Source organism: Lepisosteus platostomus, chromosome 11 (genome assembly GCF_059453375.1).
Source record: "Lepisosteus platostomus isolate fLepPlt1 chromosome 11, fLepPlt1.hap1, whole genome shotgun sequence".
NCBI lineage: Eukaryota > Metazoa > Chordata > Actinopteri > Semionotiformes > Lepisosteidae > Lepisosteus > Lepisosteus platostomus.
In genome coordinates this window covers 1,923,518-1,947,209 of record NC_142621.1, presented here as the reverse complement: position 1 = coordinate 1,947,209, position 23,692 = coordinate 1,923,518, and the positions used below count along the sequence as shown (strand labels likewise).

The window sequence follows — 23,692 nt, the reverse complement described above, 5'->3', positions numbered from 1 at the left end:
TGATGTCAGATGCCAGTGGTCAAGTCCATCAACTCAATGGGAGCTTCCAAGTCGAAATTAAGTCGTTTAATTAAAGACTTCGATTTTAATTTAAGATGGGAGAGTGAAACCGAAACAATTTTACTAATTTATGATTTTACCATTTATGTGGCTCAGAAGACTGGTGTACCCACCAGTAAGCGCTAATAAAAAAAGATCAGAGAACAGCTTATACAACACGAAAACGCCATTTATTTAACTTTTAAAAAAACATTAAATTACTTCACATCATTGAAATTTTTTTAAATTACTTCACTTTAGAAAAATCAGGCATCCCCTGGATGGACAGGCACTAGGGCTCACAGATGTACACTCAGGCACAGAAGCAGCCGCAGGGCGGGCAGGTTAAAACCTCAGAGCTCCGAGAGGAAACACACACTGCACAACAACACTGACGGTGGCCTAATCACGCATGATTATTTCAAACCAGTATTTCTAGTCAGATTCACCCCCTGCCATTTTAAAACTTTAATTGCCGTTTCTTGGCGGCGATTCCAGTGAAATCCGGAATCTCCGAAGGCCCTCACGCCTCTGCGCAACACAGCGAGCCCCTGTTCCTGCACGGTGAGAGAGTCCAGGACGGCCTCACCGAGCTGTTCATCCGTCACACTACAGGGGCTCTGCAGAGGCCGACAGGAGAGGCGTGCCCCCTCGCAGACATCACCGCAGGCCTGCAAGCACCCAGGAAGTGGCAGACGACTAGTCCTGCCCCTGAACCCAGCGCGCAGCTGGCTCATGACACAGCCCCGACTCGAACCTGCGATGTCGGGATCACAGGTCACAGACGTCAACCTGAGCTCGTGGCAAGCTTCTTTTACCAGCTGGGCGGCTGAGGAGCCCCTCTTCCACCCATTGTGATTCAAGTAATGTGCTTCAGCACAAATCCAGGCCTGACAGCTCCCAGGAGCTCCTCTCACACACCCAAACCACATGCCAGTAAAGCGAGGCTTATCAAGGACAGCACTGAGCTCCAGGCATGAGGAATTTTTATTTCTGCCAGTTCACACAGCTAAAAAGTTGAAATCCGTCCTCCGGTGCGGGGCTGACTGTACCGCAGTGAGCAGAGACGGGAGTCAGGAGAAAGACGGCTGAGTTTCTGAAGACCTGAGACAGAGCTCATCTGAAGTCTCATTTAGGGATTTCTGAAAATGAAACAGAAGAAATCATTGTAGACTTTAAATTCTGCTGCCTGGTCACTTCTGCCCTGGGACTTTGCGTCACTCAAGGGCCGAGTGTTTTCTGCTTGTTCTTCTATTGGAGCTCTCCGTTACATACTGCAGTTGGCATGATTAATTAGCTGCAATAACTGCATAATTGCAATGCTTCTTAATAAGCTCTGAGGTGTTTTATTAGGTGACTGTACTTTTAGTTGAATTCTGAAAACCTTTAATGGAAACCCTGAAAAAGAATGCTACCTATGTCTAAGAAAGTAATTAGGTTGATTATTTAACGGACTACAAGGGCTGGAACAAGACCTAGAAGACACCAGGCCCTACAGAGACGGGGTGTGAGAGCCCTGCTTAAACGAGTGTATTGTGCCATCTTGTGTACCATAAGACATGATACTACACACTGATGATGAGGACAACGCTTTGTAATCATCGACAGCTCTTTAAGAGCTTCTGAGCCAAAAGACACCTATAACAAACTGGTGATCCCTCTCCCAGCACTCGGAGCCCTCTCACACTCTGGTCCAGACAGGCAGAGCTGAAAACACCTCGTGGCTCTGAAGCCTCTAAGGCCAAGAGAAAGGAGAAGCAGCCACTCAGACGGACCTCTGCTGAGGCAGGGCAACAGGTGAGCAACGCTGCCCAAACAACTCAGAGCAGGTCCTGAGCAGCACGTTTCCCACACAGGAAGTGCCACACCCCCAGCCACCTCTAAGATGAAAAGGTGCTCATATACTCTACAAAAACGTAGAAAACATACTCGGATTACCAGAACCACAGCTGGGAATTCGAAAGTTGCAAGGCCAATAATGCACGATGGCGAAGAAGATGGAACACCGCTGTTTTGTGAGTGGAACACGTGGCTTTACAGATCGGAGCCCGGGAAACGGAGAACTGCAATCGACTGAAGAGGAAACCTGGCTCACCGGACGCGCGCTGGCTGGGTGGAGCTCTGGGCCGGCGCCTGCTGCCTGGCCCGTGGAGGCCTCGCTCAGGGCGATCTGCTGGTTGACCAGCTGCAGCATCCCGCACAGCGTGCCCAGGTCGGGCTTCTCCGGCTCTGCGCAGGAGGAGCTCAGGGCGCTGTCGTCGTTCACCGCGTAGGTGAGGGGGTTGAAGGAGGATTCGGAGGCAGCGCTGGTCTCGCCCGGGCCTTGCCACGCCTGGTCATGAGGCCCCGCCAGCGCTCCTGCGAGCTGGGCGCTCTCCAGCCCGTCCCCCCGGAAGCCCAGCGAGTCGGCGTCCGCCCAGCGAGGAGAGTCTGGGACACTGACGGACCGGTGCAGGTCCCTGTAGGCTGGCAGAGTGTGGAGGAAGTGGAATACAGAGTCCCGCTCCCAGCTGGCACTACCAGCAGGGGGCAGCGCGGAGCACAACGAGGTGTTCTGCAGCTCCATTGCTCTCTCCTGGCTGGAGATCCTTGCCTGAAGTCTTGCTATTTCTGCATCCTGGGACCACAACAGAGGATTCAGATGCCATATGAGCCATGTATTTAAAAGGGTTTACAAACGCTTAGAGATGAAATTTAGGAGGACAGTGGAAGCGTCACACAGCCTGAATGAGGATGAAGTCAGGCTGGTTGCTTTGATCTGGCTTCAATAAGGATCTGTATACCAAACATTAAACCAGGAGTTTAAGTTGAAATGTACAGCACGAAAGGCATCTTCAACAGTAATTCCAAGGAAAAGTCATTATCAGTTTCATTTTATCTATCCGCTTCACGAAATGTTAGCTATGACCCGCACGTGATCAATTCCAACATGCCCATATTTGAATATTTGAGTTGCAAACACTGACACTCATGTAACAGCTGAAAAGAAATGCGGGAAACTCCTGAATTGGACTTCTGAGTTGGCACAAGCCATGACTATCGCGCGCAGGTCTGAGCCTGAGCAGCACGGTGGCAGTCTGCTTCTGCACACCCACCTTGATGAGAAGAGCTTCCCTCTCTGCTTGGGCCTCCTGGTCCCGGGCGGCCAGCTCCGCCTGCAGGCCGGCGATGTTGCCCTGGGCCTCCGCCAGCTCGGCGCCCATCTGCTGCAGGCGCCCGCCCAGGCGGTCCTGGGAGCTCTTCAGAGTGCTGGAGACGGAGCCAGTGGTCTGCAGCAGCTGCTCCCGGCTCTCCCGCAGCGCGGACAGCTGAAGGGGCACCACAGAAGGATCGGCTCTCACGCTTACCCAGGGGACTCTGAACACAGTCCACCTGCACTGCTGCCTCTTAATTCTTCACCAGAATGACAACATCTACAGTAGAGAACGACTCAACTCGGCCGCGATAAATAAATGTCATTTAATGAATTCTGACACAAAGGGATGCACATTTCTTGGACAGCAACCACTGCCTGGAAAGAACGGGTTCATATCGAATCTAGTCTATTGAATTTTTTTTTGCTTCCTCGGGCCTTTGGTATGTTGAAAAGCCTTGGAAGGATACATAACCTCATTAAAAAAACATGGGAAAGCCATCCTGTAAACAGAACAGCATTTACCAATTGCTTTCTCAATTCCGGGAAATTCTGAGAAGAAAAACATCAGTACAGCGGAGGACAGCTGAATGAGCCTTGACGGATCTACATAATGTGTTTGCAGAAGAAATATGATACACAATGTCTTGGAAAACTTTCAAAAAGGTTTTAATGGGCAGCCTTAACTGAAACTGTAGCACTAGCTCAACTCAGTCATAACACTCATTCCAGCCAAAGCTCTGTGAACGAGCATCCTGCGGCACAATATCTGGGCTTTTCTAGCTTGCAGTGACTGAGACCAAATTAAATTTCAAAAGACTCACGCAATTACAGTAAAGGGTCAGCAGTGTTCTGCAGAGGAGGCCCCTGCGTCTCCCCTGGGTGAGTGTGCAGGACATTACTGGGTGACGTCACGATGAAGCAAAAGGCACTTAGTGCTGAGATCTGCTTCATACTCAGGCATGTGAAAGATAATTCACTGAAACACCGCTCCAACCTTGTGCTACACCCGCTAAACTTCACACATTCTTCATCGTTTTGGAAAACGCTTAGCTAAATATTTTGTTTATGCAGCTTAGAGGTTTAGGATTTGTGGTTGCTTTCACTTCAAATGAACACCATGCTTATTAACATAATTAACAATGACCAACTCAAGTCAAGTGGGAAAGATGTTCAGGAAATTAAATTATTTTTCTGAGTGTGCAATGCTGCAGCTGAGGAGAAGTCACAAAATGGTTGTGTCAGCTCTTTAATTTGAACCAGATCAGAAAAATCTACAGATCGCAAAAACAGATTGCAAAATGAAAGCCCCAAAACGTGCAGTTTTGCAGGCCATTATGTGTGTTCCTCTTTTGGGTTGTTCCTTTTTGTTTTACCACAAACTCCGGTTTTGGCAAAGTTCGAATTAGGGTTTGGACGCAGTGTCTGGTCAAGCCAGCGATGCTGCAGCGACACGAGACGGCAGCTGAAGGCTCATCCAGTTGGTGCAGAGAGAAAGGAAGGAGGTTACTGCTTCCTGCTTCCAGCCACCCCTTCTCCCTTTCTGCAGCACAATGTGTCCACATGACTGCTTCTGCTGCCGGACATAAACCTTCACACCGAGCCACAGATAATGAGACAGCGGTCGAGCTTGAACTTCGGCAATCATGCGTCACAATTCTAAGATGTACTGCAGCCAAAACCAGGGCCTCCACAGCCCGGGCTCCGGTTACCTCTGCCCGATGGGCCTGCTTTATGTCCTCCATCTCCTCCTGCTGTGCCTTCACCCTGGCCTGCAGCCTCTCCTCTGCCTGGGCAGCCCTGGCCTGAGCTGCGCCCAGCTCTTCGGCCAGCCGGTTGGCACGAGCCTCCTGCACAGGAAGAGCCAGCACCAGAGATGATGCAGGTTACTGTCAAGCCAGCGACCCACCCACATGTACGCAGACACACACAAGCAAGACTGGCTGGATGACACCATGAAATAAGGTCACTAGAGCAGATGTGATATGTATAGAAACTAGATGTAAATAAGATGTACACTTTTAAACAGCAGGGGCCATTCAATCACTGAATCAGCAGATAATCAGAAAATCTTAAGGCTCTAGAAAATATTCAATAATGCTCCTTAAGAGAAATGCTTGATAATGAGAGCACAAGCAGTAATCAGCCTGAATTTCTCTGACAAACAGGTAAAGCTCTCTGCTGTAAATCTGGAGTCTTCTGCTACTGCTCATCTGTTCCACAGAATGAGTGCTTACTAGCCACCAAACAGGCAGGACCGACTGGCTGGCTGGCTGTCTCTAGTGTCTCTTGTGCGTGACTGGGATCCCAAGGCATGCTGGGAGTCCCGCTCTTCCATCGTCAGTGCCAGCAGAGCCCAGACTGGTGGGGGCGGGGTTACCTTCTCGTGGGCGAGCTGCGCACTGAGGGCGAGCTCGCGGGCCAGCCGGTCAGTCTGCTCCTGCGACTCCTGGAGATCCTGGACGGCGCGCTGCAGCCTCTCTCTGCACAGCCTGACCTGCTGACCTTGGGCAAGGGCCTCCTGCCGGGGACAGAGCACATCAGCCACAGCACTGCCCCAGTCCACTAGTCCAACACACAGCGAGCTCCTGGATCTGCAGCGCCCTTGGAACTCGCAAAAGGCACATGTTCCTTCCAAGATGAAATCATCAGACATGTGTTTCGGAAATAAAAGTTGAGGATTATTTGTGAAAGTAGTGTAGTTCAAATTTTTATCGGAATTTTCAATTTGAGCAACTGACTTGCTCCTAGAGCAAAAACAAGCTAGTGCTTTCTTTACCTGTATTACAAGTAATTTGAAGTTAATTCTTTAAACTCCAAAAACTGCGTGTGCTTCTCATTGTGTACTCAAGGTGTACCACACAGCTCAAAGGTATGTTTGAGAAGGCTAGTTAAAAATATGCTATAAGTATTAAAAACCTGACTCTCTGTGGCAACACCAAACTAAAAAAAAGGCACCCAAAGTAGTTGAACTGAGGTCAAACTACACACAACAAATGGAGGATGTTTTTGTTTACATCAGGAACAGTTTCTCGTATAAACCTTATCGTAATAGACTAAACACAAAGGAAAAAACCCTGACAAATTTGCTCTATAAAAAACTGTCCCTGCCCAGTTATTCTCAGTGTCCCTGTTGACATTCACAACTGATGTTTAAACTCTGGTTTCTGCTTGAGTGGAAGTCCTGTCACACTCGGGGTTTTCACAGCTTCACGGCCTCTTTCGTCGCCTTTCACCCAGATGTCAAACGGACCGAGGACATGGTCAGTCTCCGTCTGCTCGTTAAGCTTTCTGCTTGGGTGTTTTGTTTTGTAAGACAAGGAAAACATGAAAATCACGAAAGCCCCTACTTCAAAATACAAAATAGTTCACTTGAATCTGGCCAAAAAGCTTTTTTTTGGATGGTCAGATTTAGGAATTCAAGACACATCCAGGAAGTGATGTCAGCTTAGTGATTTAGCACAATATGTATTTTCCACTTACATTAGTGGTGCATTTATGTTTTTTTAAATGTACTTGAAAGAGCTGGAAGAACTTGCACAAGGACCTGGACAGCACTGTGGAGCTGGATAAGGTTGTGGGTTCAAACCTCAGCTGGGACACTAGTGCTGCCCCCCGAGTGAGACTGCTTCACTAAAATGCAAACTCTATAAAAGATTAACAATAATAACTGAATGCAAGTTTCCTAAAGAGATGCCAGCATCTCCATGGATGACTTGAAATCATGCCTTCTGGCTGAACACTTGTATTTCCAATTTTGTTCTCTCAATACCCAGCTGGGAGCCGTAACCTGACACCCCTGGACACTGTGCCCTGTATTCACTCAACTACAGCCCAAGAAAAATAAACTTCTTCTCGGACTTGGAAATACAAACAAAAACTAAGCTCGAGTTACAGGAAATGAAAAAAGAAAAAGGTCTCCAGCTATATTTCCCTCGGCATTGCCAGATATGGCGACATGTATTAGGAGATCATAGGAGAGGAGAAAGCCCGCCCTCTCCGCCAGAGAAAATGCCCAGGCCACTCCAGGCTTGTCACCCCTCCGCGCACAGCAGGCCGGGACAAGGACAGAAACACAGCATCAGAGCTGAACACACCGGCCCAGGAAACACAAGGCCCTCCACAGACAAGCCACATGCCCCAGAAGATTACAGCAGCCTAGACCACAGGCTCTGCACAACTGCTCAGCCATGGGAGATGCCAAGCAGCACAACTGGGAATCAGGAATTCCAGGCTGTTTCAGCTCTTCCAATACGCGTTCCAGCTTCCTGCTAGTGCTCTGTGCTCAGGTCCTCGTGCACAGCCTGGAAATCTTTGGCAACAGAGAGCGGAGATACACGATCATCTGGCCCGTTTAAGACCCTGCAAAGGAAGAGGCAGTCGTACAGTACCTTCTCAGAGTCCTCCTTCTCCTGCAGCTGTGTCTTTGCCAGCTCCAGTCTCTCGCTAAGGAAGTGCACCTGTTGAGTTAGGAAACAGACAGCCTGCATGAAGATTAAAGGAAGGAGGGAGTGGATCACCTGCTCCCGGTTTGCAAGGAAAATGAGAAAAAAAAATCTCCAGATTCAGTTATAGACAAAATTGGTTTTCAAGACTAGATCCGTTGGTTTAGATGACACAGCGCTATAGGAGGAATTCCAATTAATTACGTCTTTCAAATCCAATTCCAATTATTGTTTTGGAAAACAGAAGCTCATACAGGCAATGGTCTGCTGGTGTCGCCCCTGTCCCTGATGCTCTGCGGTACGGCTGACATCAGAGGCTCTTCATGAACAGTCATGGGCTGGTGGGAAGAGAGGTCGCTCACTGATCACCGGCACTGCTTCTGACTTTCACATAGCTCAAGGCGTTCTGCTGGTAAAGGCGATCACCCAAGTGCAGGTGGAGCTCTATGATGGCAGGTTCGAGCCTGGTTCATGCCACTGGACACTGGGATCCCCAAGCAGGGACGTGCAGGGCAGGATTGGTCAGGCACCACAGCTCCCTTCCAATCAGCACTGAGCCTCTGGACGCAGGGCTGTGCTGCCTGTGGTATACCGAGGGACAGGTGGCTTGCAGGCAGGTGCGTCAGGGGACTTTCCTCTGGTGTATGGAGACGGGGAGTTTGTAGTTCAAAACGAGAATGCCGCAAGAAGAAGGGACTAACATAAAAGCTTTCCTAATGGAGGCAAACTAAAGACAAAGGGCTGCACTGTGACAGGGACACACTGGGCTGGAGCACAGACACCACTGACAGGACCGCTGCTTCCTGGTCTCGGGCTACACCCTTCTGCCTGGGCAGCAGCGATCACAGCACAACGCCCGCAGACTGCAGACACATCTCCTCACTGCGCGGAGGAGGCAGTCATGAAATGAAGTGTGGAATTCCTCCTTCACTGGGCTGTAATTACTTCTTGGAAACCGGGGCTGTTGACACCGTAACACCGTAATTCGGAGGATAATCCTGTAAGATGGTAGTGTCTTCAGTGAATCGTGGGCGGCAGCTGTCAAAACAGGACTCATACGGGGGGGGGGGGGTGCCGTCTCTGAACTGTCTTAAAAGAACGCTGCGGGAAATTAAAAAGACGATCTATTTATGTCATTAAAAATCTCAACTAGCCTGGTTTAGAAAAACACACAGTTATCTCTGAAGGCACTGCTGAAGCCTGTGAAGGCTGAGAGAGGCCACCTAGTGTTGTTCTGTGATCATTTCTATGTTAAAAAGATCCTGTGCCAAAAGAAAGATGCACACACTAGAGGAAGAGCTAAATTATTCACTGGAAACGGAGCTCAGTGCCAAACTGCTGGGGTCTGGCTGGCTGAAGACATGCTTCTTGCTTATCGGTAACAATACAGCAATCCAGTCATTCCAAAACAAGCCTCTTGACCTCAATATGGGAGAATGTTAATTTGTATGGGAACTAATAAGAACCTCCTCTTCCATCTGGAAAGAAATCCTCATCCTTTTTGCTGTGGTTGTTGCTTTTAAAAAAATGTCAACCAAAACTCAGGCCCTGCTCTCAGATGACCCTCAGCTTTGTGAAGGGAATCCAAGCACTCCTAGTAAGCAGGCTGTAACCAGAAATGAAATGGCTCAAATCAAAAGCTCTCAGTGTGTCAAGTAAAAGACAGCAGAAAATAAACGTGCTTAGAGAAAACCGGAAGAGAGCCACTCGCCTGTTTTTCACGCTCCTTGACTTCCTGTTGGGATTTCTCCAAAGCCCCTTCCAGCCTGGATATCTTCTGCTCCATCTCCGACTTGTGCTCTCGCACCGTCACCTCTAACTGGCTCAGCTGCAAAGGGAAAGAGCAGATCAGTACAGCTTCCTGGTGGTGAGCAGGCTGAAATGCATCAGTGCCTGAAACATCTTTATCCCTCATGGACAAATACAAGGGCTCCTTGCTACATCTAAGCGTATGGAGTCGTCAACCAAGCATGTGATTATCTAACACCTATGGAGCTATTCGCATTCACCTTTGTGTAATGATCTCTTGATGCTCATGCTAAACTGTATTTTATGGGATTTTTAGATGCAGTTCAGGGACCCCATTCAGCCACCATACCTTCAGCTGAATGGCACTGATCTCTCTGCATTACTTCATTGGGATTCTCATTCATAATAAGGGCACTTTGTTTTCAGCATAGGTATTTTAAGCACAAGTGACATCCCTTTAAAACTTGATCACAAAACTATTAAACAGACAAACACACAACGTTTCCACTCTCCACAGAGAGTCTTGCCTCATTCATTTTTTAAAACACAGTTCACGTTAGTTTTGAAGCGGGGATTTTGGCCACATGTCTAGTAGAAATTCTGCTCCCAATTTAGTCCTCCTCCAGCTGCATAAATAAAGTCACTCAGGTATCAGCCAAAAGCACCGATAATAAGAGGCGCCTGAACTTTGTAAAAGCAGGTCCTGGCATGCCACTCCTGCCATAATGACAGGTTATTTATTGTAAGCAACACAGGTTTATCTGAGAGGATACACAGACACTTGTGTTGGCCTTTCTTCCACTGACAATGACTGTGGTATATTCCTGCGGTACCTGGCTGGCTCTCTGCTGCAGCTCCCACTGTCTGTCCTTCAGGGCTGTGTCCATGTCCAGAAGCTCATTGTTCCGATCATCCAGCTCCTTCTTGCACTCCCTGCAAAGAGAGCGAACCTCCTGTCAGGAGCGCTTTATGCCAATTTGAGCCCCATCTCACAGGGAGCATTGCAGATTACGCACAGCATGGGTGTCCCTCAGTCAGTGCTACTGAACTGCTGAAGAGTCCCCACTTTGCAGAGCTGCTCTTAAAAAGACTCTTAAATATTTTATTTGACAGAAATGCTTATCATTTAATTGTATTTTAGGCATATAAAACAAAGCAAACAGATCAAAGGACAAAGGTGGCAAGAAATTCAAAGCAATTTTCTCAAGGGAACGAGAGAAACCAGTTTTGGGCAGAGAGACATTCAGTTACAAAATCCATAAAAGTATTCGGGTGGAGATGTTGAATTGTTCCCTCAGGTGATACAGCTCTTATCCTTCAACAAATGTGATGCTGGGGCTCATCGAATACAGGCTTTTGTGTCCCAGAAGTTGCCTCGCAGGACCTGGCACTACAGCCCTCCTCTGGAATCACGGAAGGGGAGAAATGGGACAGACTCTGCTTATGTTTCTGGGGACACTGTGCAAGGTCCCCGCCTCTCTCAACTCAGTGGGGCTGGACGACAAGGGAGAACTCAAACACAGAGCTCAGAACAGCTGAGACAGCCAAAGGCAGGTGCCAGGAGCGTGCTTCCATGGGGGAAACAGAAAAGAGAGAAGGCTCTTCAGCTGTACAACGCAGACATCACCCTCGGAGAGCATGCTCAAAGTGGGCCAAGCTTTCACTGGCCGGAAAGACAGGCGGCAGTCGTGATCAGAGGACCCCAGCTGATCGTCTCTGCCTGCTGTGTGGAGGGGCTGGGAAAGGTGTCATTTGGACACTGCACTGTGGAGAGCTGGAGGGCTGTCAGTGCTTGGAAGGATCTCTATAGTTCATCCTGTTAGTGAGGCGCAGCGCACAGCTCTGCAGGCTTGGGGAGATCAGAGAAAGGGGGAGCTGTGGGGCATCAGGGCCGGTCTACAGCTCCCTGTGTTAAAATAACACTATGCAGGGGAGTTAAGGGAATGACCTGAGGTGATCAGTTATACTCCTGATCACACAGCCTTGGACAGGTGTTCCTGGGCCTGTTTCTATAATTGAGCTCACTGAACAGGACAGGTGAGGGTTTCGATATTGATATGCATGTATGAAACAATGCTGTAGAGGTGTGCATATCTTCATGGGAGTATTATTTTTTGAATGTTTTAGGTTGGTATGCAGGGAAGAAGACTTTATTAAGCCTTTCAGTCACTAGGCCAGATGTTTCATGAATAAAGGGATTGCTATGATGGATGACATGAAACCAATTCTAGCCCAGGGCATGGACAGTGGGTGTTTTATTTTAACTGATGAGCATCTAAACTACAAAAAAAGTTAATAAGCAAAGGTAATATTGACCAACTAAGTCTAATAAAGTATTCAGGCATTAAATAATCAATTTTTTCCCCAAAAACAAATGAAAATTTCCTCCTTCATAGCCATAAATAATCACTACTAAACCACATTCATATGACATTTGAAAGACACGCAAAAAACTACTTTTCTAAACAAAATAAACAGTTTATGTAAAACTGTTTTGCGATAAGGCAGTTAATCTTTAATAATACAAACACAGTATAATCTTATGTTACCATTCTTTCTAAAGCCTCTGTTACAATTTTTTTTTACCCCCATAAAACTTTAAATTGCACAGGAGGCAAGAGCTGGAACTGTCAGACTGACTGATTCTTTTCTACCAGAAACACGGCCACAACCCCCAGCTCAAAAAATAACACAACTGTGTTAAAAAACTTCAATTCTTCCAAAATGTGATACTTGTACATTCAATACGGACTGAAGATGTGTGATTGCCGTCACTTGACGAACTACACTTTGTAAGAGCTTATGCTGGTTTAGGCATTTTCAGCTTTCTTCTCTGTTAGTCTGCATTGGTTTAGAATACAAGTATATTCTGAGAAATACGCAGTAAGCAGATCCTTAAGTGAAACACCGCTAAGTCTTTCCTATAAAGAAAGCATCCGAAATTCCCCGTTTTGTGCATCACAGCCTCAAATGTGCGGTTTCTGGGTCACAATCAGGAACTCGGTTCCAGCTTTCTGTGTCAGAACTGTCACAGGGCGTAGACTCATTCCGAACTTAGCAGAACGGAGGAAAAAAACTGAAACAGGCCATTATCCGAATATTAAAAATATTCCACAGACCATTAAGGAAGCAAAGCAAAGCGATGACAATTCACAGCAGCACGCAAAACGGACAATAAATAATATTTTTCAGAGCTTTACATCAGGAGGCCCACGATGATGTTTATCAAACAGAACAGACACGTCCCTAAAGAGTCCTTCCCTGCAGGCAGCTCTCCTCATCGGCGAAGTGTCCGAGCCCAGCACAAACCCCACGGGATCGGCCGCGCAGCTCCTGCCGGACGCGAGGGGTGGGCTCGGGCGCGATGTCCGGGGTCCGGGGGCAGGCGGGCAGGCGGGCGGCGTGCGAGTGACAGGGCGGGGGGCGCGGACCGCGGGACCCCTGCCTCACTCACCTGAGCTCGCCGGCCAGCTTGTCGATGAAGGCCTCCTTCTCCTCGGCGGAGAGCTGCGTCTTCTGCAGCACGTCGCGCAGCTCCTGCAGGTGGCCCAGCGTGTCCGTCAGCTCGCCCCGCACCGACTGCAGCTGGCTCTCCAGGAGCTGCGTGCGCTGCAGGGAGTTGCGCCTGTCCGCCTCGCTGCGGTGGAGCTTCTCCTCCAGGTCCATCACTGCACGACACAAAGAACAGCACCCTGACTCCCGCGCCCTGCCTCACGGCCCGCGCACACCGCCCTCTCCACACGCTCCACTGGCGCGAGGCCTGCCCAGCCAAACACCGTCCTGCCGTGGGCTTCAGAGCGGCAGATGAAGATAAAAGGCTAAAGAAGACCGAGCTGCAGGACTACAAAATGTGCTGCAACTGCTTCCTCATCTGAGGAAGGCTGACTGCAGGTGAAGTGCAACGGCCCACGCACTGGAGTCTGGGCACTTCATGCACCGAGACTTCGTTTTTAAAGCCCTCTCTCGTGAGCTGACAATAAAAGGTCGAGCTGAAAAAAAGAGCTATAACTCTGCGTGTGGCGCAGGGTGGAAAACCTGAATCCTGCACAGGCTCCCGGCAAGCCGTACCCAGGTCCGACTTCTTCTCCAGCTGCCCCTGCGTCTCCTGCAGGGTGAGCTCCAGCTGGCTGAGCTGCGAGGCCTTGCTGCTGCTGTCTCTGCGCAGCCTGAGCAGCTCCTTCTCCGTCTCCGTCAGCTCCGCCCGGCACCCGGACAGCTCCATGGTCAGCCGCCTGCAAGAAGAACGCACACACACACTCACTCACACACGAGCTCAGGGCACAGGTCTACAGGTCCGCTGCCCTTCCTCTGGCTGGGCCGGCGACAGGCGGGCTCCTTATATAGCCCCCGTGCGTGCGCCGAACAAGAGGAGAACAGTCCTCGTGAGGCGGGACGGCCTGCAGAGTCATGAGATCTGCTCTCAGAACAGCCTGCGGCAAGATGACATTTTACACTTCGTCCCAGAAAACTCCAGTAAACACTGTAAAAAAAAAGCACAAGCTGAAAGAACCCACAGTTTAAAAAAAAATATATATTATTGTAGGCTATCAGTATGATTTGTTTTCTTTTACGAGTTCAGCACGGTTTTTGCTTTCTTTAGGACAGAGGTCTCCAACCCTTGTAGTGTCAAGGCCTAATTGCGATTTTTTTGGGTTCACAGAATTCTTTACCTACATATTGAGCTAAAGCAGCTGTCAACATTCCCAGACAGGACTTGAACTTCACGTGATTCCTGCACTTCCAGACGTAATGTGTTGGGAATATGCTAGAAACACACCAGGCCTTACTCTGCTCAGTGTTCAGTGTTCAGTGTTCAGTGTTCAGTGTTCAGTGTTCAGTGTTCAAGCATTCCTAGAAAGCAAAGTCTAAACCTTCTTTCCTCTTCAAAAAAAGCAGACAATGAGCAAGGTGTGTTCATTTTCATGACTGATTGAACACACCACTTCCTTTTTGAAGATTAAAGAAGTTTTTTGCAAGAACAAACCAAAAATGATAATTAGCTAAAACAGAAATCTGAATTTGTGCCAATATCCTATTGTTCTATGCTTATAAAATAAGAAAAAGAAAAATATTTTAAAAGAATTTAAGAAGACATGGAAAGAAAGGAGCACAGAACAACATAATATTTTTAGATATTGCTTGACTGGAAAAATTGCAAGTTATTCAGTCCCAGAGTCTTCCTTAAAAATATCTGAAGTGAGCTGACCCATTTTCACGCTTACAAAAATGAGTATAATTTATGAAGACTAGATGTCTTTATTCCCTGCTGCCTACAGGAATAAACCTGCACTATCAACAGCTCATAGTATTCATCTCTGACACTTCCAGATGAAAACATATGACTTCTCTCCTCATTTCCCAAAAGCCTTCTTTATTAAGCTTTATTTATTAGTCCAAATCACTCTTAATTAACCCTTAAAGGACCACAGTAATTACACTTCCAGAAAAAAAAGCAGCAAACATATTTACATCTAAAGATCTACATCTTTTTTGCATCACATACAGTATGCTTCTGTGGAGAGTCTGAGACCAACTCCACAATGATGAATGAATGCAAGTTACAAGCCAGCTATTACAGGGTATGTATCAATGAAGTATCAAATGAGCAAGATTCCAAGAAAATACATCTGTCTCGTGTTTCAGTGTAACTCTAGGCAGCAGATGACAATAGTTCAGAAAAGGTCACTTCTGTAGAAAATTATATATAGTTTTGATCCTGAATTACATTTAAACAGTTTAAATTCCTAACCTTTACTAAATAGCTTGTTGTCTGTACTGCGTCAGCTGGCAGCAGCTGGATCCTATAATCCATTGAAACTCTTCTGGTCTTAGGAACTTGGGGAGTTCATTCTTTTGCTAGCTTTTAGATCCATATTAGATGTCTGCTGCTAGCTGTCATTCTACAAGTAATCTACAGGTAAGCACTTTTACACCAGCTTTCAATCAGGCAGTTCAGTATCATCATCACGAGACTGAACTGTTATCTCTCCACCAGATCAGACCGATCAGTGGCAATTATGTCACACTGGGGCAGGAATCTGGTCACTGCTGTCATTCTCCTGTGTACACTGCGTGAGCTCAGCTGTATGAGCACTTCCGCTGACATTATTGTAATGAGCCAAGACTCTCCCCACCCCAGAATGCAGTGGGACAGGCCTCACTGGCACACGCTCACTGGGCACAAGCCCCTGAAGCCCGGTTAAGTGAGAGGAGAGTGCAGTGGCACGTGCCGTTTCTGACCTGACGGTGCTGGAGAGCTCAGCCGCCTGCCGCGCTCTGTCTCCGCCCTCCTCGCAGGCCTCCTGCAGTTTCTCCTCTCTCTCCTTCAGCTCCCGAGCCGCCCCGGCCTTCTGCCTCTCCAGCTCCTGCTCCAGCACGGAGACCTGCGCCACAGGACATGCCATCACTCCCGGCCTCAGGGGGCAGGGCACGCCGCGCCGGCCTGGGGAGAATGTGTTCTTGCAGGAGCCTCTTGACAGATCTTTAACAGGTTCAGTATCTACACTGACAGGAACGAAGCCCTCTGCCTGCAGAGCTACCCAACAAACAGCTGTCCATCCCTTCAAAGGTGGAACAGAAGGGCTGATGGAACTCAATCAGGTGTCAGGCTGTTGATTGGCAAACGTGAAACCACACTGTTAACCTGGTGGACTTCAGGAAATCAGGACTTCCAGACAGTAACAAGTATTGGTCAGGATCCTAGCCTGATCACAGTGGACATTGGAGAGGAGCAGCAGCTGTTCTTTTGTCATCAGTTACCCCTCATTGGTATCCACAGTAACTTACCCTTTCCTGGTAAGGCTCTGATATACCAGACAGACGTCCTGGACCGTCACACTTAACCCTGCCTCAGGACACATTCTAGTGCAGAATTCTGGCACATAACCGTCAGACACACAGCACCTCCCCAGGCAACGTGACGAGCCTACATCAGCTACAGCTAGCAGGACGTTCCCAAAGACGGAGCCTTTTCAATAACACATCTACAGACCAGCACGACCAGCAGGCCAAGGCGTCAGCTACTTTATTCTGGGGTAACATATTTCACCGCCCCACTCGCGATTCATTAGGATCCTGCAGTACACGTGCACCTTCTGAGCCCTGTCCACACTCACCCCTTCACTGTCTCTACACTCAAACTGAGTCAGACTAACAGGACTCCCCTGCACCCCTTCGGCGCCCCGACTCCGGTGCACGAGCAACTGCCTGGCGGGGTTTCATTCTCGATACTAAACTGCCTTTTCACACCTCACACACTTCTAAACTGAGATCGACCATTTTAAAAACAACCGATAAGGGCAATATTTGTATTTATTTACGCGTGAAGTTGCGATTGAATCACTTTAATTAAACGGCTGAAGCTTATCTTTCTGCCCTAGCCTGCCACAGTGGGAGGGGCAGCCATGCGCTGGGTTTTAGTTACTTAGGGTGGGTTCAGTTTCAGGCTGTGACACTAAAGGCAACGCCAGCCTGGCAAATTGAGCAAACTGGTTCTGCAGTCTACAGGGTGTAAAACCTGCTGAGGCACACTTAAAGTCGGAACAATTTAGCAAAGAGTCTGGTGTGCACATTTATTTTTAATCCAGTCAAATTCTTTGCAAAGCTAGCCAGTGTCACAGTGATGAAACTAAATTCCCACAGAGGTCTGAGTCCTGTCAGATGGTAAAAAATCTCTCAAAGGAAGGTATGAAGGTGCCTGTTCTGCTATCTACTAACACCCCGCTGGCAAGTGTGCCTGGCTGACTGTCCGACAGCACTCGTGGAGCCCTGATCCAATCACAAACCGCCTGCAGCCACGTAGCAAACCCCCAGGTGACAGTGCTTCCATTTCCACGTCATGTCATGAAGTATAAATACTGCTGGAGATCCAGGAAAACACAGGTGAAGCGGAGAGCAAGTCAATCATCGAAAAACACAAAGACATAAATAAGAAAAGAGAAACGAAGTGTACACTGGACTGAGGAGCCACAGCTTTAACTAGTGTGCCTGTCACGAGCTCGCCTGGAGAACAACACAGGCAACAACTCCTCAAGAACAGAGGCTGCCAGCTACCTCAGGGTAGAGGCAGTAATGGAGATGTGCAGAGAGCACAGGGTTTGCCTGTTGCACTAGGGGTCTCCTCTGGCTCATTCCAGCTCGATCCCGGGCCGTCGGTACCCGTCTCTGCAGCTGGGCCGGTGCCGCCGGTACCTGTCTCTGCAGCTGGGCCTGGCTGTCCTCCAGCTCAGCGATCCGGGCCGTGCTCTGCTGCAGCATGTCCTGCTGCTGGTGCAGGCTGTGCTGGAGCTGCAGGTTGCCCTGGGCAGCCTCCTGCACGGTCAGTGTGCTGCGTCTCGCCTCGGCCTGCAGGGCTTCCACCTGCCCCACATGGACAGAAGCTCCTTCAGTTCAGTGTACAGAGGGGTTCTCATTCACGCTGCTAGAGCGAGGCGTCTGTGCAACACCAACAGCAAAGCAGGGCCCCTATACTATAATGAAAATCATTGCTTGCATTTGTATAACTTTCCGTATGGAAAGGGGTTACCTCCTTGGACTTCATCTCCAGCTGCTTTTCGTACAGTTCCTTGCTCTCCTCTACCTTCCGCAGACAGAAGGCTAACTCTTCCTTGCAGGTCGAAAGTGCCGATTCTAGAAGTTTTACCTGCAAAGAGAAAGTAATAACCTTTCCTGGGATTTCAAAGTACAGTAAGAGAACATAAGAACAAGAAATACAAAGGGCTTGGACTCAGAAGGGAATTGCCTGGAGCATATTCAATGGCAACCCTAAAAATAGCAGGATAAAAATATGTGCAGAAGATGCTTTCTGAAAGGGTGATTGAGTCTATTTCTGGCATAAAAACCAGGAAGAAAACATTTTCTAGATAAAACACAATCTATAAATGGAAACTCCCCAACTGCAGTCCTGAAGGGGTGATAACCGGCACATTCAATGATTAAATCATCAAATTCTAAAGACATGGAATAATTTAACTGAGATGAGTTATGTGGGTGTTGTATGAAATCGAGTAATTGAGAGATCACCTGCAAAAGAAGTGTAAATACTCTTCAATTCTCAAAGACAATAACTCTCCTAATTAAGCAAATTATCTGCATAAATGATCATTAAATTTCATGTACGGTCTGGGGTTTTTCTGGATTAAATTTCAGTTCTTCAAACCTAAGAGGTCAATACTGCCTCTTCTAAAGCCACGTAACAAATCTCCATTAGCCATCGAATTCCCACTACTTAAGTGCACAAACGTGTAGATTAAGATTACTATGGCTACAGACAATCAATCTCATCTTCATTTTATTAAGTAGTATCAATGTGCTAACAAATCAAAGTGATCACACAAGTTTTGCTTTGTTTAAATAGATTAAAAACACTGAAGTGGGAAAACAACTGTAGTAATATTGTTTAGCTGCAATAAGCCTACATCAAAATAGCTCAAAGCCAAAAAATAAAAGGCAATTCGCAAGGAGCATGTAGCATGACCCACACACGCCTGGCCTGAGCAACAGCGACTCATGCTCTGCTCACTGTTGTGTGGCAGGACTGTCACCTTAACCCCATGGTCTTGAATGACGGCACCCAGCACTCCTGTAGGTGCTTCCTGTCCCAGAGGACTTCCTGTGATTTCCCTCCTAAAGATTGGCCACAAAGGAACATACCTGGGTGGATGAACCTGCAGCCTGCTCACTCAAAGTTCTCAGGGTCTCCTTGTTCCTGGTTTCGTTAACTTCCATTTCCTGCCAATCACAAGGTGGATTAATACTGGACGCATTGTCCAGCACTTAATACAAGACAAACACATCAAAGACCTCCAATCTACGACAGGGGGCTCTTTTGTAAACTGAGATTTGGAAAACAAAATATTTTAAAAATGGTGGGAGTCAGCTCTAAAGTCGCGCCATAGTTCAACGTCAGTGCAGCACGTATTAATGCAAGGCCAGTGAAAAACCAGCCTGTTCCCATTAGCTGAACTCAGAGTCTGCAGGGCTTTCTGAGGAGGGTAGACGTGTTCGCATAAATCACAGAGAACGTGTCTCATCAGTCTTTTGTCTAAGAAAAGTTCAGTTACTGGAAAATGTGTGTTTCGTAGAATGTAAGCCAGATAAAAAAAAATAACTAAAGAAATTGTGTTATATTTTAAACATTTTGCCAAATGTTTCTGCACTGTCCATTTCAACCAACACTGCACCATCCCTTTAAGTAATTTGTTTTTGAAGAACTATTGCAATACTTTCATGTGACAAAGGAGTACAGGCTCTGCTACAGAGCTGAAAATGACAAAGCAGTCTATACAAGGCAAGGGGGCCTGACTGACAGCACCTGGCCTCCTGCAGTAGTACCTGCTGGAGTTGAGCGAGAGCAGTCTGCAGACTGTCAGCTCTCTGCTGGGCGCTCCGTCTGTCCTGCTGCGCAGATGACACCCTCCTCTCCAGCTCCTTCATCTGCCCCTGCTGCTGCTCCAGATGACACCGGGACTGCCACACAAGGAAAACGCATCACATGCTTCACACTCCCGGCATGTGAGCGTCCGTTCACACAGTGTGCACACAACAGGCCCTCTGTACAGCTGGAACACGGGTGGCACAACAGAGCCTCCTTCAGAACACTAAGGAATGATAAATGGCTGAGACGGACGTTCGTCGGACAGTGCAGAGCACGTATCCAGTGTACAAGAAGAGGCAGGCATGCAGGTCGGGATGTGCGAAGATGCGGGTCATGTACGAAAACACTGGTACATGCTTATCAAACGATGCGGCGTCCATCAGTACAGTGGGGGGAAACGAAAGCAGTCAGGGATGTGCAGATCAGGGCGATCGAGTGTGAAGAGGACAGGAAGAGGCAGAGGTGTCTGTTCTCTTCTATAGAAGTGATGTGTAGCCAAGCGGCGAGCTAGAGCAGAATTATCCTACTGGTATTAGAGTGAAAAACATACTGCGTGTTTCACAGCCCCTCCCTGCTCACACCTGCAATAACGAAGCTCTTACCAGCTCGATCTGGCTCTCCAGCTCTTTGCACTGTTCCACGTGAAGGCTTTTGGTCCTCTCAAGAGTCTCCTGGAAATCCTTCTGCTTTCTATTCAAGGTGTTCTGCAGGCGCTGAAGACTGCTGTTCTTCTCCTTGAAGGAGGAAAAAAATGAAATGAGGCAGATTTCCTGACGCAGCGCCGCAACCAAACTCGATTTCTAGGACATCTGCCAACAATTTCAACTGGATGGAAAACATATAATTCAACTCGGATCACTGACTTTATCTTCAAACAAACAAAAACAAAAACTCTTTTCTGCAGGAAAAATACACAAGTACACGCAATGGAAATATCTTTATTTCTCCAATATCTTTATAGCAGAGTTAAATAATTGAATTACCAATAGGAGTATTCTATGGAGAGGCCTTGGTTTAAACACAAGTCAGCATTATCTATGCAGAAATTCTAGTATATAAAGTTGCACATTTACATTTGCAATTTAATGTCTGAGTGCAGAGAATCATTAGTATACCATTAAGATTGTGTTGAAGCCTATAACAATGTAGCTGTGTGGGGAAAAGAGTTACAATATCAGCAGCAAAGAATCTCCATCCTGCAGCGCCAAACGGTTAAAACAGAGTGGCGTTTGTTCGGACTGTCCGGCATCAAAGCAATATTCAAACCGTTGTACAAATCCAGTGAAAATTCTCTGACGGAAGCTGTGCTTGCAGTTCGGAGGAAGAGAAGGAACATACTCCATAAATCCGACACTTCTTTAAATACCACCTACCAAGAAGTCGTTTTTGAGTTTTCTCATTAATGTGACATGAGAGAATTGGAAAGGTTACAAACAACGGGGCTGTTCAGACAGCCTAGCAGGTTTGGTTGCTAGGAGCTCATTGATCGGAGGATTTCAGACAGCCACTTCTTGAGAGAAGCCAGGGTTCGAGTTCAAGGTCAGTGGGGAGTCTGTTCCTTACTCCCATCTTTATGCAGTAAAGTGCTTCCTATTCTCAGTTTTAAATGCACAGGAAGAAATATACAGATATCTATTTTTATTCATTCACACTAGAAAGAAAAGTAGGGTCTTTCTAAACTTCATAAGACTGAAAGTTTTGCAAACCCCTCAGGACTTCAGGAATCCCAAAGCAGAAAAATATGTCTGAGCCACGGTCTTTACTGCTTACCATCGGGGCACACAATTTCATTGTGCAAGAAAAGAATTCCAACACCACTCTCAAATTCTGGCTCCTCGTTGACAAACCTCAAGCCTGGTTCACGGACTCAAGACAAGAAGAAAATCCAAACCAAAGCACACATGCAGGAGTCATGCTGACAACACAACTCCCAGCAACACCGACTTACTACAGTCAAAACTCGACTGTTGATTTGCACCTCCACCTGCAAACACTGACGCTGTTGATATTTCTGCGGATGCTGTGCTAGACTGTACACATCTGCTGACAAGAGGAAATTCTCACGTGCCCTGAAAATAGATGTGGTTTCTGAAATCTGGCTCAATCGTGGACTCGGGGAACAGAAGCCAGAGGCTACACCGCGGTGCTCAGAGCGAGCTCAGGTTCCAGGCGCTCCCCTCACCAGCAGGTCCTGCTCCAGCTCCGTGTTCCTCACCGCGGCAGTGGAGTAGGCCGAGGTCTTCTCCTCGATCTGCCTCTGCAGCGCGGCCAGCCGAGAACTCTTCCTCTTCAGCTGCGTTTCAGCACATGCGACAGCAGGAAGACACAGCTGCACTCAGTCAAGGACTCAGAACACTCAGACTTGGGCTCTCAAATCAGTCCTGTCACTTGATCGTCACAGGCCTCACTTCTGTCACGTATAAGAACACTTAAAAATTCTCTCTGAACAAGAAGATATGGTTTACCCCAAAACTCCACAGTGGTCTCTATGAATATAGCATACAAATAGCTCTTAAGCTTTGTATTCCACTGTAATCATAAGACGGAAAAGCTTAACCAACAGCTGACAAAAATAAATCGTTATAAAGAGAGTGAAGCACATTATTTAATAGTATTTTAATATTACAATTCTGTATCATCACCACTAGAGGGCGAAACCTAACTGCTATGAAAATGCAATTCAAAAACCAGTAGTAAACAGACTAACAGTACTGCACAACGCATGACTATTTTAATAGGAGTTATTAAAATGTAGTTTCTTTCTCGTTTCTCAAGGACCCTGCATCTGCATTGACGAAAATGTTGTATTCAGTTCAGTGGCAGACAGTTTTGAGCTGTACCCCCTTCAGTCTATAAAACTGTAAAAAATGATTGCAAAGGGAAAAAAGGGCTCAGTGCTGGTGGCCCTCCGGATGAAGGGACAGCTCCGGACTGCCCACCTCCTTCTCCAGCCTGGTGGCCTCAGCAGCCTTGCCCAGCAGCTCGTCCTGGATGTGCTGGAAGTGGACGGCGCGCTGGTCCATGCTGGAGCGCAGGGAGGAGGTCTCTTCCTGGGCCTGGGCCAGCCTCTCCCGCAGCCGGGACGCCAGCGCGGCCTGCCTGCTCCTGTCCCGCTCCAGGGCCTGCAGCATGGGCAGCAGCTGCTGGTACTTCCTGTCCCCTGGCCAGTGAGCAGAGGTCAGAGGTCAGTCCCAGGCTGCTCCCGTGACATAGCCGTTACCACCGGATTTCAGATTACCCCCACACTAACAGAGAGGCCGTATCAAAAACCCAACAAGCACACGGGGCTGAGGGGGTCTTCGTCCAAGGTGCTCCAGGTAAAGAGACAAATATGTTCCGAGCAAGGACACTGCCCACAGGAAACTGAGCGGTGCTTTTGGAAAAGGAGGAGTCAAGAAGAAAATGTTTCACGTCTGGCTCAGGATCAAAATCTCCCTTCACCAGGAAATGCTGAGGGAGAGGCGGGACTCACCCACCTTGTGTCGCCCTGGCCAGCTCGCTCTGCACAGCGCTGCAGGGGCCCTGGCTGTCCGGGGGGCCCGGGTCCTTCCTGGAGAGCTGCAGCCTTCAAAACATCATTGCTTCCTCGTCAGCATCAGAAGGACACCGGCGGCGCACAACGTCAAACACAGTTCTGCTCCTGCGGCATTAGCGAGCTCCTCATCCCGTTTGCGAGAAAGGGGTACCTGAGGTCCTGGGACACGGCCTTGCGCCCGCCGCCGCAGTCTTTAGGGGCTCCGCCGCCTAGCTCCGCCCTGAGCACCCCGTCTTCGTCCTGGAAGACACCGGGGGCGTCTGTAGTCATCAGCGCCGCAGAGCACGCACGTACTCGTCTCACCACGGCACGACACACAGGCTCGAGACAAGGACAAGCGGCAGGAGCAAGGCCATCGCAAGCTTCACACAACCCCCTGCATCTCAACGACTGTCAAGGCCGGTTATGTCAAGGCC

The 23,692-nt window shown here is 48.1% G+C and overlaps 1 protein-coding gene across 5 annotated transcripts in view; it reads right to left on the bottom strand.

Moving 5' to 3' along the window:
- Positions 1-208: 208 nt before the first annotated feature.
- Positions 209-23,692, bottom strand: part of ccdc18 (coiled-coil domain containing 18) — a 28,800-nt gene continuing 5,316 nt past the window's right edge. For 4 of the 5 annotated variants that reach the window (XM_088597737.1, XM_088597734.1, XM_088597736.1 and 1 more), the window contains 20 exons: positions 23,428-23,516; positions 23,218-23,306; positions 22,681-22,901; positions 21,924-22,034; positions 20,344-20,475; positions 19,699-19,833; positions 19,018-19,095; positions 17,891-18,007; positions 17,557-17,724; positions 15,607-15,749; positions 13,435-13,598; positions 12,821-13,034; positions 10,200-10,299; positions 9,329-9,445; positions 7,564-7,632; positions 5,553-5,693; positions 4,885-5,022; positions 3,135-3,347; positions 2,135-2,656; positions 209-1,181 (listed from right to left, as the gene is read on the bottom strand). In XM_088597737.1, coding sequence (XP_088453863.1) covers positions 1,113-1,181; positions 2,135-2,656; positions 3,135-3,347; positions 4,885-5,022; positions 5,553-5,693; positions 7,564-7,632; positions 9,329-9,445; positions 10,200-10,299; positions 12,821-13,034; positions 13,435-13,598; positions 15,607-15,749; positions 17,557-17,724; positions 17,891-18,007; positions 19,018-19,095; positions 19,699-19,833; positions 20,344-20,475; positions 21,924-22,034; positions 22,681-22,901; positions 23,218-23,306; positions 23,428-23,516 — 3,030 coding nt within the window. In that variant the 3' untranslated portion in view covers positions 209-1,112. The remainder of the gene's footprint in view (positions 1,182-2,134; positions 2,657-3,134; positions 3,348-4,884; positions 5,023-5,552; positions 5,694-7,563; positions 7,633-9,328; positions 9,446-10,199; positions 10,300-12,820; positions 13,035-13,434; positions 13,599-15,606; positions 15,750-17,556; positions 17,725-17,890; positions 18,008-19,017; positions 19,096-19,698; positions 19,834-20,343; positions 20,476-21,923; positions 22,035-22,680; positions 22,902-23,217; positions 23,307-23,427; positions 23,517-23,692) is intronic. The other variant, XM_088597735.1, reaches the window with a different exon arrangement.